This window comes from Dromaius novaehollandiae, chromosome 13 (genome assembly GCF_036370855.1).
Source record: "Dromaius novaehollandiae isolate bDroNov1 chromosome 13, bDroNov1.hap1, whole genome shotgun sequence".
Lineage (NCBI taxonomy): Eukaryota > Metazoa > Chordata > Aves > Casuariiformes > Dromaiidae > Dromaius > Dromaius novaehollandiae.
The window spans coordinates 21,367,509-21,383,619 of record NC_088110.1 but is presented as its reverse complement, the minus strand read 5'-3'; the positions used below and the strand labels follow the sequence as shown (position 1 = coordinate 21,383,619).

The following is a 16,111-nucleotide window of genomic DNA, read 5'->3' as shown; positions in this document are numbered from 1 at the left end:
AAACCAAACTATCACAACAGACGTTTACCAGGAAAGCACTTGGGTAGCCTGGGGAGGGAATGTTACCAAGAATAGAGTTTTGACCTCATTGGCCATATTATGTTTATAGAGTTCATGTAAAAGAAATGAAAATAATTTCCTATAAGAGTTTTCCTTCTATGCACATGTAGTCTATGAACCCAGAAATCTAAACACACTTTGAACACCCAGTTAAGGCTACACACCTATGTTTTTTAATGTACTATGCCATCTCGTGGACGAATTAGTCTGAAGCCGTTTCTAGATTAACTGCGGAATTTGAGCTTACACTACATCAACTTCCCATTCATTTAATCAGGTTTTACTTGTTATGTCCTGACCCTGCTGAAACAAACTGGTAACCTTACGCGATTCTAGTAACTAACATAAAGCAAAACCAGTATCCATTTATTCACACATGACCTTCTCCCAGTTTGTAAATCTAGGAATCCTGAACAAGGTGTTTCTAACTTTGATTGGCAACAAGAATATTCTATACGGTTTTTATAGAGTTTTGAGCACTATGAAGATTTAAGGAAACAGTATTTGGGGAACTTAACTTTATCAGGATTTTTGCTTGGAATGCAAGAAGAAAACAAGCGGGATCTCTGCCTTGACTACTGCCGACAGTTTTCTTTGTTTTCTACACAAAGAGGAACATAGACACTTTCTGCTGAGAAGACACTGATCAGACTATTACTGAAAGTTAAACGCCGAAGCGGCTAACGCGTCCCGCGGTGTCTGGCTGCAGGAACGCGGACAGCGCTGGCTTGGCGGGAATCTGCGCGTAGTCCCCTCCAGGCCGGAGGGAGGCCTCACGCCGAAGCCTGGCAGCAAACGCGGGGACTCGACCGCCCCGGGCACGCGAAGCCTCGCTGCCAAGCGGGCGACGGCCTGGATGTGAAACAAACCCGGCGGCTCAAAGTGAAAGAGGAACGCTGCTGAAGTCCCTTAACTGAGATGAAAAGAACCGGTTACTGATCAGAAAAAAAGCAAGTTCTGGCAATAGCTTTGCAAGCGCTTAGCTGATAACGTTCTCACAAGCATTTATGGCTCCTGCTGAAACACCGTCGCTGTAACCTCGCTTTTGTCTCTCAGCGTTTATCTCCCAGTCAGCGGACTGGCGTTATTGCTCCAGCCGTGGCAGAGAAGTTTAACCCTTGCGATAAGCGATTTTTTTGTATTTCCACCTATGAGAGAAAAATCTCAGTTTAGCGTCTCATCCTAGTAACCTCCGTTGGTCCTCCTTTGCCCCGTCAGCCTTCTGTCGCTGCGTGTATAAATACACAGGTATGTACACAGATACGTACAGCTCCCCCCGACCCAAAAAAAGGAAGAGGAAAAGCGAAGAGCCGTTTCCCAGCGCAGACCAGCGCTGGCGAGGCCTCGCCTCGGGGGGCTTTGGAAAACCGGCCGGCACAGAGAGGCCGAGGGGCGACGCCATTTCCTAGGGAGGCCGGCGGGCGGCGCCATTTCCCGCGGCGGCCGGCGGCCGGCGCCATTTCCCAGGGTGGCCGAGGGGCGGCGCCATTTCCCAGGGTGGCCGAGGGGCGGCGCCATTTTGCGCCGCGGCCGGCTCCTCCCCAGGCGGGCGGCCCGGGGGGCCGGGCCGGGCCGGGCCGAGCCGAGCTGAGCTGCTGCCGCGGCGGCGGTGGTGAGAGGCGGGGGTTGAGCCGGTGCGGGGGGGTTGTACGCGGCGAGGCGGCGGCCGGTGGCGCCCTGCCGGTAAGGAGGGAGGCAGGAGGGGGCGCCGCGGCCGGGCCTCGCGCCGCCCTCCACGGCTCTGCCCAGGCCCCCCGGGAGGCCCCAGCCGTCTCCGCGCAGCGGGTAGGGGTAGGGAGAAGCAGTCAACGCTCAGGGAAATGGGGCAAAACGCCCCAAATGGCTGCTGGGGGTCGGCGCCGGGCCGCGGCGCCGCTTGCGCTCGTTAAATTCAGCGTTAGTTCGCGGCAGGAAGCCGGAGCGGCCCGAGCCGAGGCCTTGCGGGGCCGCCGGGGGCTGCGGCAGGGCCCAGGCTGGAAAACAGCATCAGCGGGGGGCCGGGGGCGCTGAGCCAGAGGCGGGTCTCCCTCTCTGTGCAGCTATTCTTTTCTTCTTTTCTTTTCTTTTCTTTTTTTTTTCTTTTTCTTTTCAGGAAGCAGGAACAGACTGTGGTAATAAACAAGAGAAGCGAGGGCCACATTGGAACCCCGCTCCTCTAAACTCGCCTTTTCCTGCCGGAAAAGGCAGCTGATATTTTAAGGGACTTAAAGGACATAATTTCTGCCCAGCAGAGATCTCCCCACAGCTTAAAAAAAATGTTAGAATGAATTTCTAGCTTAATATTGCCCATTTCTGATGCCTCGTCTCCTTTATTTTTTTCTAAATTATCAATATTTTGGAATCGTTTATTAAATTCTGTTAATAAGTATTATTCAGTTTAATCAAAAGGTGAAATATTGCTTACAGCACTCAACAGGGCAATGTTTCTATGAAATCCAGCCCCTTTTTAGACAAGGTTACTGTACAGGGAGATGGGGCAAGCACCTTTTACTCTCCAGGTCCATTGAAGTGTCTGCATGTACTTTTTCCTCCTATTCCCCTTGCTCTTGCTATGAAATCTTACTAGGAATAGATAAAAGCTTCAGAACAAGCACTTGGATTGCTGACGTACAGGAACAGTGCATATAATCTGGTTTTTCAACTTCAGCTTACCACTTTTTTTGGTTCTTATTTCAAAAATCTGTCTTTCATTTTAATAGAAAGTGCTCATAGTTAATGGCCCTTTGGGATCCTGAGCAGTAGATTCCCTGCCTGAGGAATGTACAAATTTAGGCTAAATTAAACTAGTCTGCATAATGAGGGTGAATCCTGGTACAGGGAGAGAAATCATAGTTGTACCATTAAACATTAAAAAAAACCAAACAAACTAGTTCTGTGGTTGCCAGCTCTCACAATTTACCAACGTCATATGAAGCTGTGTGTTTTTGATGATCTTGAGTCCTCTTCCCACATGTTTTGGTTACTTTGTGTTTCTTGGCAGCCTTTTGAATGTCTTCTGAATTGCGTCCATAGAAAAACATTCTCATGTGGTCTTCAGAGACTTAGGAGCGGTGGTGTTTTAGTGTCATGTACTGTGGAGAGACTTAGCTTCAGTCCATTAATGCATCAGAAAGGTGTAGCATAATCTGTCATAAACAATCCATAATCAGGCTATTCCCTTCCTGTTACTGATGTATTCCAGCCAACAGAGTCACGGTTGCTTCGTACAAGCTAATTTAATCATTAAATCATATTGGTTTTTCCATTTGATAAGAGTTGATGAGGTCTGAATTGGTAGACAGGGTGATCTTAGCAAAGAGCAGACAGATCATCATTTTTTTCTAAACTCTAGTTAATGTTCACGTTTTTCCTTCAAAATCGTTTAGCCTCTGTATTCATGGAGACTTGCCACCAGCTTTAATAGCTTATTAGAAAGCTAGTGATTTGCTCCTCTGACAAAACTTGCACAAGTCTGATGTGGCTTTTGCTGCCATTGTGGTTCGTCTCTCTCTACATTTTTTGTCTTCCTTTTCCTTTGTTTCAGGTTTTCATTACCTTTTTGAAAAGATGGGAAATGCAGAAAGCAACACCTATCAGAATCACCTTTCCAGATTTCTTCCCGAGGAACAGACTGACATTGATGAAATGTTTGATACCTTATCAGGATTGAGTGGCGCAGCAGGAGCGAAAAATGGAAAAGCTACGAAAAAGACTGTGACTCTGGCAGCACTACAGGCAAGAAAATCTATTACGTCTGTAATGCAGTGTATAGAACGTAGTTCCAAAAAGGAATTTGAGATGTGCCAATAGTTGCTTTTAAGGGTTGTTTGTTTGAGTTGAATAGTTAATGATGTCTAATGTTTTCTTACAGTTTAAGGTGAATAATGACTATTGAGTTTGAATTAATATGTCTCTTAAATTGCGCTATTGGATCCATCCACAGCTTTCCCAGTTCTGAAGTAACTTGGGAGGTATGAAAATATTTTTACAGAAACTAGAAAAATAGGAGAATGGTCTTCCCCCACAAAGTCCGTAGCGTGTGATTATTTATAGATTTTCTTGCAAAGCTGTCACGAATTCAGTTTGTATTTGATTATATCTTTCTCAGTTGCATCCCTGTCTCTAATCTTTTCACTTGCATCAAAAGAAGAGAATTTAATTTTACTTGATTAAGTGACAGCTCCCTGTTTTAGTTAATTAACATATATTATGCTCTCTGATTAACTTTGCATTCATTTTCTAATCAAGAAAGAAGAGGAAAATGATTTGTTGTAATGCTTGAAATCTTCAATTAGGAATCAAAATGGCCAAATGAAAGCAATATTAAAAGTGCATTTTTATATACACTACACAGTTAATAGAATCAGTTAAATTAAAACTCCATGAAAGAGGCAGGATGTTTTAAGGTATTGAGTAATACATTTGCATGTAGACAAGCATTAGCCTTGTTCCAGCCTGGCTTTTTACAAGCTGTCACCAGTTTGGAAACAGTGTTGCCGCTGCCCAGCCTTTCAATCCTAATACCTCTAAAACTGTGGCCCTTTTTTCGGTTGGGACCTGGAAGAATTCCTCTTTCAAGATTTGCCCCTAGCTTGATGTGACACTTGATGAACCCTTTTCTTTTCACTGCCCACCTTTTTGCTTTGCCTACTTAAATTAAAGTCTTTTAAAAGACTGTCTTTTTGTGCCTAATTACTTAGTACAGGGACTATTGCAATGGCACACCTGCGTAGTATGCATCTATGCTCATGCCTGAGCTAGATGGATATGTGATGGATTTAATCTAGCAACAATCTGATATCATTGACAGTGCACCATCCCCAAGCTACTGTACTCTGCCTAGGCTCAGCACTTAACTAGAAGGAAGCTGCCTGGCTTCTGGACCAGAGTGCAGGCAGCGCTGCATAGCTTGGATAGCAGGTAAAGCAGGAATCTCTAGGTACTTACTCCCTTGAAGCCATCTAAGACAAGGATTTTAAAATGTCGGTGGTGTGAGTTTGTTAGATGTTTATTAAAGCTTCCCTTTTTGCAGTCCTCTTCCCTCTCCCCACCAAATCTACTCACTGGAATAGCACAGAGCATAACAGAACAGTGCAACAAAGTTAGTGGAGGGTGGGAAAAAGTAGGGAGTGGGCAGGTAATGCTGCAGTGTGAAGTAAAAAGCCCTGAAGAATAGCCTATGTAATGATTTTCCCTGCTGCTTGTGTCACTTCAGGCTCATGTAGCACTTTTAGAAAGCCTCTGAAAGACAGCTGTACCCCCTTTGACAGTCCCACTCTCAGTATAAAGCGCTCTAATATCTATGGCTGTGGTTGCCAATTCTGCTCCTACTGAAATCAGTGGGAGTTTTACCATTGACGTCAACAGAAGCAGGCTAGAGGTGGGCATATTGGATCACAACCTCTGTGCGCAGCAATAACCATCAACAGCAAACAGGAATAGCCCTGGTGGCTTCAGTAGGAGTGGTATTGAGCCGGCAGTGGGTTGGTAATAGCAACTCCATTGAATAGTTCTAGAGTGCTTTTACGCAGGTGGAGCTCCATTGATTTCAGTGCAGTCCCCATTGGGCTACACCTCTCCATGTAAGAGTGAGGTCAGGTATTTAGCATGTTATGCACAGTCCTTTGCACAGTGAAGACACTGTGTAATCATATCCTAGTGTATGGACGTGTTTTGTATGATTTATTTTTAAAACCTGTAATTATCTTGAACACTGTGAAAGTTTCTTGAATAAAGAGTCAAATCTTTCCCACTGTGTTGTGGTATATGATGATGTATACAAGTCAGACTGCAATTCAAAAGGCCAGTCATGCAACTTGGATGAATAAAGTTTGATTTCAACTGTCTTAACAGCAGGGATGCCTTATATAAGTCAGGTGATTTAAATTTAGTTTGATGTTTGAATTGGATGTTGCTCTGCAGTGCGAAGCTTTTCAAAATTGTTTCTACGCATACATTCTAGTTAAAAACCTTGCTTGCATTTTCATGAGGCCAAAACTGAGACATGCAAAAGCTTTACTTTCCATTTGTTTTTAAATATCTGTGAGCTCCACTACCAAATACAGAGTTATTACTAGCGTAACATATTTTTAAATCTTGGACTGCAGGAGTTGTAAACCTTTGCAACAGTCACCATATAGAAATCTCTTGCTAGTATCCTGTTAATGCTTTTCAGCTTTCTTTTTAAAGTCTGTGGCATTTTTAGAATAACTGTACCAATTGAAATCGCTGAATTGCATTGAAAAGAGGATACTATAAATACTTGAGTTTTTTCTTTTGGAAAACCCATCCTTTAACAAAAGTTTGTTTCTGTTAGTAGATATTTGGTGTATAAGTGGTATACCTCTGCACAGATTAGCTGGAAAATATTAACTATTCTTCATTTTTAAAATATGTTCTTTGCTATTTTTCTGCTGGTAGGCCTATATGCGGGAACCATTACCAGAGCAAATGACTGTTCGGTTGTACAATGGAATGAAAAGTATTGACTTGACTGGGAAGTCATCTGGAGCAAGTGAACAGATTGCTAAAGAGCAGTTTGTAATTTTTATGTCAAACCTCTTAAAAGGGAATGCAGATGAGAAGATTACCATAATAACGAAGATGATCTCCAAGACAGAAGGACCCGTGAAGGGCAAACAAATCCAAGAGGTAAACAGGCAGTTAAACGTGGTCTAGCGAAGGGGGCTATAAGGTAGCAGAGACTGTGGGCTGTTAATTGTTCACTTGAAGGTGATCCTTAGGCCATGAGATTCAGATTAGGGATTTTTGGCTTTTTTTCTTTTCCACATCTCTGCCACTGACTTGCTAATCTTGGACAGTGTAAGCAAATCAGGTTGTATAGGATGACTATTTTCAAGCATTTTCTATGCCAGTCTGCCTACTTTGAGAATCAGGAGCTGGATTTTGGGGACCTCACTGACTGCTTCATCTGAGGGTTCACAAGCATGCTCTGAAAGGTGCAGAGAATGGCCAGAGTTGAGAGCTAACGAATGTTATGGTGTGGCTGGCACTTGCTTCCTGGAACTGAGGAAAAAACAGTTTCTAGAGCAATTATGAGGCACTGCGACTCCACGTGGGAGCACAGACTGAGTTGAAGGGACACAGTCTAACCCCTTATCTGTGTCTTAGCTCCTCCAAATGTCAGAGCTGTTTAACACTTTAACAGCTGTCCAACTTGAATGCAGGCCTCTGCTCACCTCACCAGTCTTCCTGCTGTGGTATCACTGGTGGTGACATGGTCCTACAGGCACAGGCTAGACGTGTGAACCAAACATGTAACTGGCAAGGTGGGGGAGTCGGGTCTCGCAAAACATTAATTCACTACCAGCTCCTATCACTGCAAAATATGCCCCCCACCCATCGCTGTAATTTAGAGATGCTTTGTCAAGTAACATTTGAAAAGTGTCTTGGAAAAGGGTGCTTTTTCAAAATCTGTGACACAGAATATATGAGATAGCACTTGTGTTCTTTCTGACTCTTCATGAGAAGAGGTTTCTGCCACTGGGATTACAGTATTGGTACCACTTGTCTCTGTTCCCAGAAAGTGTGTGGTGGTCTTTTGAAGCTCTTAGCAATTTTCTTGAAAAAATACCATAATGGTAACATTTTAACCTTTTAAGTTCACAGAGGATCTGATCATGTCTCTAGTCCATGTACTGAATTACAGGAAGGAACTGAAAGGTTGGAATTTGGAGAATACTAGAGATTCTGCAAGTGGAGCGAAGGCTTTGGCTTCTCAGCTGCTATCAGAGTTGAAGTTTGCAGGTAAGCAGTGCTGGTGTAGTGTATCCCAGAATGGCACAGAACTTGCAGGATCACTGATCTCACAAGGGTTATGCTCTTGGGGTCATATCTGCCTTGAATTTAAATGGTGAGATCAGTATTTAAAACCTGAGAGTTTGAGAGTGACATAGGAATTTTGATTGTTTTACCTTGCCAAGTTCCTTACCTAAATTCTTTTGGTTTGAAGACCCAGTTTAAAAGGGCGTGCAAAGCTCTTTGTCATGGAACACGTGTATTTTACAAACACCTAACTTGCAGGTGACTGGTATTTTGATGGATCTGCATACATTTATGAACGTATGTGCTTTTGCAGAGCCCAGGATTATCTTTGCACTGTTGTAATAATAGATTTCGCTGTCTTACAGAGAAAATCTCATATAATTAGGAGTTCATGTTTCTTAGTCGTGTCAGCCCAACCAATGGATAGTACTTATGCCAGCTGATTAATGTTCCCATGTATTTTGTTATTTAGGTGGGAAGAATCCTGTGGGTCCTCAGCTGTTGGAGGCCACTTTTGAGCAAAGTGCCATTGAGGACTGGGTGTACCGAGTTCCACAGATCTCAACTTTCCTCAGTGTTGTTATCAGACAAGGCTTCCATGTCTTGCATTCTCTCCCAGACCAAACCACAGACATAGTCAACTTGGTTCCAGACTGCAAAGGCCTCAAAGGAAGAGGACTTACCAGTCTCTTGGACATCCCATCCATCATATACGTCAACTCCCATCTGCCTGCAGAGCTACAGCAGAAGTGGCGGCTTTTATTTTCTTCTAGAGTTCATGGGGAAAGCTTTACACAGTTATGTGGGCATATTGTGAACAAAGGTCCCTGCATAGTGATCTTAAAGGACTTAGATGGTTATATCTTTGGTGGATTTGCATCTCACTCCTGGGAGGTGAAGCCACAGTTTCAAGGCAAGACTCACTTTTCTTTTTTTTTTTTTTTGCTAATATCTCATGGCTTTGATGAACATTGTTTCTTCTGTACAGCTACAGCAATCCTGTCCACTTAATGGATACTGTTATTTTGCTTAGATAACATGAAATACATTTCCTATACTTTAGGAGTATTTTCTTATGGCAAAAATAACAGTCATTTTGCAAGTATGCCAATACATGCTAAGTTATTCATTCCTTGTACCTAGTCAGGCCTATTACTTATGAATGTTCATTTGTTATTTGATAAGAATTTTAAAATTACAGGACTTAATGATCATGGAACAAGTTCTCTTTTAAGTGAAATCCATCAACCCCTGGAGTTGCATAGGTGAAAATGAAGGAAATACAGCATAGCAGATGAATTAGTATTTAAATAACATGTCCAGCAGATGGCAATCTTCTATCTCAGAACAACTGAGCCAAACACCAGGCTAAGCCTCCTGGGCTCTCCTATTGCCTTTTGTGCACTTTGCCTTTGTTTCACTTTTAAAATTCTGTAGCAAAAGGTTTCTTTGGACAGACTGAACTTTTTGTTCCCTTGAAAACTTAGAGGGCAGGACTTTTTTTTTTTTTTAACTCTTTGGAAAGACCTCTTGTGACAGTTTTCAGAAAAAAAAAATTGATGGACTCTGAATATCAATCTGTCCTGCTGAGAAACCTCACTTTTGATAAATAAAAACTCATCAGTTCCTATGCATGATCAATATATGATGATTATTGCTTCACCCAGTTAGTATACTATTCCATTATGTTAACTAGACAACGTTTTATTTTTTACTGATAGGATAACGTGCAAGGTACAGGACAATCATGCCACAGGCCCCTCTGAATCGAAAGCTGGGCATAATGAAAATTGTTCTCTAAATCATTGAGCCCAAACTGATCTGTATATCTGTAGAGTCAGAATGAAGGGAGTCTAGACTCGTATCAGTTTGTTTGGGTCTAGCAGTCAGCCAGTTTTAGTGATACAATGCAAGCCTGTGATAGGTGTACCCTTACATAGTAATGCAATGTACTAGTCATGCCTCTGACTCTGCCCTTGATCACAGCCATATGATCCCTCTGATTTCTGTGACCCTGCACAGAGTTAACCAAGAGTAAACAATAGGTCTAGATCTTGATTAGACATCAAGACTGGCTTTCAGAGATTGCAGATGCTGCCTTTGATTTATTCAGCTACATTTCTTCAAGATTTTTCTTCCTTTTTTCTTTTTCCTCTCTCATATTTGTAAGCCAGTTACTGCTCAGCCAGTTGTCTGACCTCAGACTCTTTTTCTTTTTGCAGGTGACAACAGATGCTTTCTGTTTTCTGTTTTTCCCTCTCTTGCTGTGTACACATGCACTGGATACAATGACCACTACATGTATTTGAACCATGGCCAACAAACAATGCCAAATGGACTTGTAAGTACGAAGAAATGACAGTTTGGAAATTGGATTCATGGCTGATATCTGAAAGTGTCCCATGTTTTTGCTTCTGCTGTTTTGAGCAGATTTATTTCACTTGTTATTCTCAGAGAAAGTTTTCATCCTTTCTCTGTGCTATTTGTGCCACTGTTTTACTAGGAGAGGTTTTGGGGGTTTTGTTTGTTTGTTTGGGGTTTTTTTGCCTTGAAACATCTTCAATGAGCATAAAATGTGAACTGTGAATAGTTATGGAGAACTGCTTAGTACTGGTAGTTTTTTTACTTTCCTTTACGGTTGATATTTATACTAAAGTACTAAATCAGTTAAGGTAGAATATATTTGTATCTGACCCAAGTAGTTGGGCTCTGTGCAGGTTAGGTTTATGGAGATTCTGGGAAGAAATTTTCCTCCCAAGTTTGATTATCATGCAAGCCCTTCAAGCAGTTGTCTGTTCCTGTTGTCCAGAAGAACTGGCTGCACTGGCTAGCTCATCTGTATAATTGAAGATTTATCCATCAGCTGTTCTCACTGCCACACTGAGTGCTTTTAAAATACAGAAGACAGAGAAAGCCCAATGTAGTGTACAAGAGTTGTACGTAGGCTGCTGCTATTGTGTGATTTCAGTGGCAGAAGTTCCCCTTACTGAAATCCACAAATGACCTCTCCAGATGCAGGGGACTTTCTACACAACCACAGCACACCACCTATTTTGAACAGTTTTGCAGGATTATGTGCTCATAACTCTGGGACTTGCAGCAATCTAGAATAAATTTGCTCTAAAAGTGAAGTACATCAAACTACCTTATCCTTTAATGTGGATACTTTTTCTTAACAAAAGAGAGACATCTAAACGCAGTCCCTCCACCCCATTTAAAATGGAACTGTTAGTCAATAAACAAAAGCCAGTATGCTACACTTCTGGAAGAAGATACAGCTGAAGTGCTTGCAAATACTGATGTTCTGTAAAGCATAGAAGGAGAGTAGTAGCACACAGGTAGATTCTTGTTTGTCTTCAGGAATACTTGATTTGAGTACAGAGGCGCAGGTTCACTCAGAATATCCTTCTCTACCTACTCATAGATGTGTGGCATAAATGCTGAAACTAGCAATTCATACTCTAGGTTTCATAACTTGCTACACATATAAAACAGAGTGGGCAAGTATTTCATGTGCTGCTCTGATTCACAGGGTATGGGCGGACAACATGATTACTTCGGACTCTGGGTAGACAGCGACTATGGGAAAGGGCACAGTAAAGCAAAACCTCGATGCACCACCTACAACAGTCCTCAGCTGTCAGCTAAAGAGAATTTTACACTGGATGCTGTGGAAGTTTGGGCAGTGGGAGACCTCCCGGAAAGTGCAGTGGTAGGTGGCAGAAATTGAAACCTGTGAAATTGTGTTCTGATTGGAATGGGAGATGTGAATAAAAAACTCACAACTGCAATTTTCTCATTACAATAGACAAGCCAGTGTTTAATGAATATATCTATCTATCTATATCTATCTGTCTATCTGTCTATTTTAATGGCCTTGTGGTGCCCTATATTTTGTAGCAAGTAAGTGGCAAAACAGTAGTGGCATTATTGAGGTTGCCAGTATGAAAGAACATCAGAAATCATGAGAGGACAGAGTTGGAAGAGCAACATTTTATTCTGAAATTCCAAAGGCCTTTTTGACATTGAGGAATGGTCTCTGAGAGGAACCTTTTTGGAGGAGTTCAGTAAAACCCATCATATGTAAAACTGAAACCAAATACTAGAAACTTGCAGGTGAAGCCTAATTTGTAGTTCAGGAAGAGAACTGAGTGACACAGAAGCTGTTTATTGGTAACTTTTACAATTTACTATCTTTTTACAGTAGATTATCTGTTTATAATCCTTGCAGCTCCAGTCCCAGCACTTTTTTGTATGACAGAGGACTAATAAAAACACAAGAGCTGCAGTAAAACAGCTAATGCTCTGTATAGAACAGGAATGCACAAAATTTCTGGGGAGCCTTGTTTCTGTAAGGATACATAGAGAGAGCTTTGTTGCTTAAATTGTGTGTAAAAAGATTTATGCTAGTCTTTCTGTGTCTGGTTTGTTCCTGGGAACGAGTAGGAGACCTCTTTCCAGTCTCCTCTGTCCCTGTAATTTATTGTCTTGTTAAACTGTCTGCTCTGCACAGGTGGGTTTTTTTTTTCTTTTCATACTAAATTAATGTGTTCTGTCTATTCAGTGGACACATAGCTATAAATAGAAACGGACCTAATTGTTTACAGAAATATTAAACTATACTTGAATGTCTTCTTCAGAAAAAATTCACATCTGTACTTGAAACTGAGGTCAGATTAACTAGTGTGTTCTGGCTGTTTTTCAACCTGAATAAGCGTGAAATAGTCTACTGTCCTTGTAGGAAGATTTTATGACTTATGTTACTGAAGCGATAACATCACTTGACATATCCCCATGAATCTTAAATGCTGTACTTGGGAAGTATGTATGCTTCATAGTGACAAGCTTGCAAGCCACGTTACTTGTGGACTTTTGAGTATGACCATTGCTTGTGACCTGCTGTTGATTCATTTGTAATTACATTTAAACTGAGTAGATTTTATTTTCTTTCATTTTTAAGATAAAAGGAAAGAAGAGTATCCTGGATGTAGATCCTGAGGCTCAGGCATTATTAGAAATGACTGGAAAAACTCGGCATAGTGATGGTTTACGAGAACCCGTTGAAGATGATGATGATGGTAACTAAAGGAATCACAGTGTCTTGAAAAACTTTTTTTTACTCCTGAATGTTAATGTTCCTTGGACAGGATATTTTTCCCCATATTTTTTTCACATTTAATTAGGTATCTGGGACTAAGCTTAAGTCTAGGACTTACGTAATATTTAGATCCAAGAAAACATCCTGCTTGAAGGGTTTTGTTTGGGGAGGATAGAAAAATTAACTAGGTAATTAATTATTAGACATCTGTAAGTTCTAGCTGAATATGAATTTGCTAGCATTCCTGATAGATCCTGTCTGCATACACAGTTAAAAACAAGGAACAAGTTATTGACAAAACTGCTTGTTGACCTAGAGTTTGATATATATTTATATATATATTTATATAAATATATATTGATTTATATTTATATAAAGACTTGTCAAGACATCGATTAAGCTTCTCATACCTCAGCTGAAAGTATTTATTTGCATGCGATGGAATTTGTCAGTGAAGCTTGCAAATTGTTGGTATGTCCTACTTTTGTACATATACAACAGTCCAAATGATTCCATATAAAGGATGCTATTAATTTGTATTGCTCTAGTTAAAGCTGTAAATTTCAGACTTTCTAAGTCTGATTTCAATAGGGTGATACCATATGGGCTGTGAGAAGTACAGATGGCTAAATATAGAGCATCCACTTTTATAATAACACGCTACACTTCCGTGAATTTCACTTGATATTCTTCTGCAGAAGTCAGCCTTTTGCCTTTTAAACTTAGTAGAACAGAGCTGTCGCAGTCTTTCAGTCGTATTTGCCTTAAGAACAGGCCAACCCTGTGATCCTTGAACAAACATATTCCAGCAGGAATTCCTAGGCAAGACAACTTTCTTTAGTAGCCTCACTTGAGATTGGAGTAAAAGATTAGGCTGTAAAAAGGAATAGGTAGGAAACACCTGTAGTCAGCTGTGAATAATATCTGCAGATAGCTTGAAAAAATTCGAGGTTGTGTCTTTAACTTGTTTAAAGAACATTGCTGCACAGTTTATTGCCACAGAATTAATGATCACTGTGTTATTGATCACTCTGTTATGAAAAAAATGGCTGAAATCTGAAAATTAACTAGTGTGTTGGGGTTTTTGTCCCTGTTCTATTGTCTGTTCACCAGTCAAGGCCAAGCTGTGTGAAGTCTCTTATACTCAGGACTTTTTCTACTTGAACCCATTCACATCTATCACTAATTATTGGTTTGACATTTCTACTTCTCTGTGTGATTAATTTGTCAAAAAAAACCTCATTTCTGCCAGGGATTGTCATTTCTAACTTAGCAAATTGTGTTTGGACTTGGAGGAAAAAAACCCACAGTGTTTCATGTTATTAGTATGTATGACTGTCAGTCTTTCTCCTCCTAAGGAAAAGGACTGTATCAAATCCTTTTTGTACCAGAGTCAGTTTGTTGTAGAAAAAGTCTGAATTTCCATGAAACTTAGTGCAAAAAATATATTGAAAAAATGTATATAGTTATTTATTGTGATTCCTGATCCTGGGGCTTTCATTCCGAATGCTATCCTTCAGCACTTTCTTGTATGCACTTTTCCCCCCCTCTGGTGCTTTTTCATAGTGCACTGGATTTGAACATTTTAAATAATCTGCATTTGTGCCTTAATTTAGACCCCACTTACTTTTTTTTACAAAATGAATTTACCCTTGAGAGGCAGTCATGAAGAAAACACTACAGCTGCAGATCCTAGAAATCAATGGTGCATTTTGTATATTATATGGGCTAATGGTTGGGGCATGTAAGTTACATGTTCTAGTACAGAGTATGCTGTGAAAGGCCCGAGCTAATCTCGTTGTATGTTGTGTCCATTTAAATAAACCAGATAGTCTCCAAAGTTTGTAAGATGTAGGAAAATGTAAGCTTTAAAACAATCCTCAATTAAAACTGATCTTCTTATGTAATTGTTTTCTCCTGTGTGTATTTTTGAAAGATTTTTAAATGATGTACAATAGAAACTGCTATAGAAAACAAGTAAGTGCATGATGCTTTCCATAAGTGGGGTGATGTTGGCTTTTTTTTAAACGTTGTTTCCTCTAGCTCCCACCATAAGCCTCAAAAGTATTCTTCACTTCCACACTTTTAATAACCTTCTTAAGTACTGCTGAAGTGGGGTGGCATATAGAAATGGGACATTGCTAAATTTCTGAAGTTGCACGTTAAGCAAACTACTAGACTTCTTTCTCCCATAATGAAGGGACTTTTCTTTGAGGACTGAAACCATTGACACGGATTTGTTTAATAATGAGCAGAAACATTTGCAGACTGTTGCTGAGAAGGGTGAATTACAAAAAGTTTCTCCACCAAAAAATATTTGTTGCTGATTTCTCTCTGTCTCAAAATAAGTATCAGTCTAGTCAGTTCTTTTCAGGATATCAGTCCAAAATGTAATCCTGTTTAAATATCATCTTGAAAATCAGTGTAGTATTTTGACCTCTGTAACTATGTTTTATGGTAAGTTTGTGTCTGAGACTCCTATCTTCAAATTAAGGTGATGGTGTTAAGTTGGGGCAAGAAGAAGAAAACTGACAATGTGGTGCTTTTAGTAAATGTGTCCAGGACGTTGTATTTACTGGGAAAACTACTGATCTAGCCAGCAAGTGGGATTATTCAGGTCTGCTTTTCAGATGTAAAAGATTGCTGAATCATTAGGTCCATCAAGCCAATCTTTCAAGCCAATCTGTGCTGCATGTTCGTGCATAGAGAGATGTCCAGAAAGTGCTTGTCCGTAATGGGCTTAGCTACGGTCTAAGCATCTCTCTTAGTCACTTCCGTGAAGCTGCTATTTCACCTGTAAAGCTCAACGTCTCTCTGCTGTATGTACATGAGTCATCTTCATTCTAATGCACTTGTCAAAGAGTCCCTTCTCCATTAAATTGCTACTGTGCCCATTTCTCCCTCTTGCATCCCATCCCATCAACCATCTGCTCTGCTCCTATTACTCACCTGGGTGCAGCAGCTCATGACACAGGGCTCAGCTATAGCTGACAGCTGAGGGCTAGCATTTTTGCCCTCTGATCTTGGTTTGACATGCCCCTCAGTTTGCTTAAGAGTCTTGCTGAATCAAGGCTAGTTAGCCAGGAATCTAGAAACACTATAAATTGCCCATAGGAAAAAAACTGCTTGTAAAGGCAGGTCTTTTACATTCTTCTTACTTAAGAGGAAAGAAAGGGTCTAAATCAAGAG

At 40.9% G+C, this 16,111-nt stretch overlaps 1 protein-coding gene across 3 annotated transcripts; it reads left to right on the top strand.

The window, feature by feature from the left end:
* Positions 1–1,576: 1,576 nt before the first annotated feature.
* On the top strand, positions 1,577–14,829 carry MEAK7 (MTOR associated protein, eak-7 homolog). Of its 3 annotated transcripts, none has more exons than XM_026092596.2 (8): positions 1,577–1,672; positions 3,584–3,774; positions 6,460–6,690; positions 7,662–7,806; positions 8,297–8,737; positions 10,047–10,165; positions 11,357–11,536; positions 12,785–14,829. In XM_026092596.2, exons 2-8 carry the CDS (start codon positions 3,607–3,609, stop codon positions 12,908–12,910), a joined length of 1,410 nt encoding a protein of 469 aa, XP_025948381.2. In that variant the 5' UTR covers positions 1,577–1,672; positions 3,584–3,606; the 3' UTR covers positions 12,911–14,829. The 3 variants fall into 3 exon arrangements, with proteins under 3 accessions (XP_025948381.2, XP_064375821.1, XP_064375822.1); XM_064519751.1 differs by having other exon boundaries at positions 1,655–1,743; XM_064519752.1 differs by lacking the exon at positions 1,577–1,672 and adding an exon at positions 1,822–1,845.
* Positions 14,830–16,111: the final 1,282 nt, after the last annotated feature.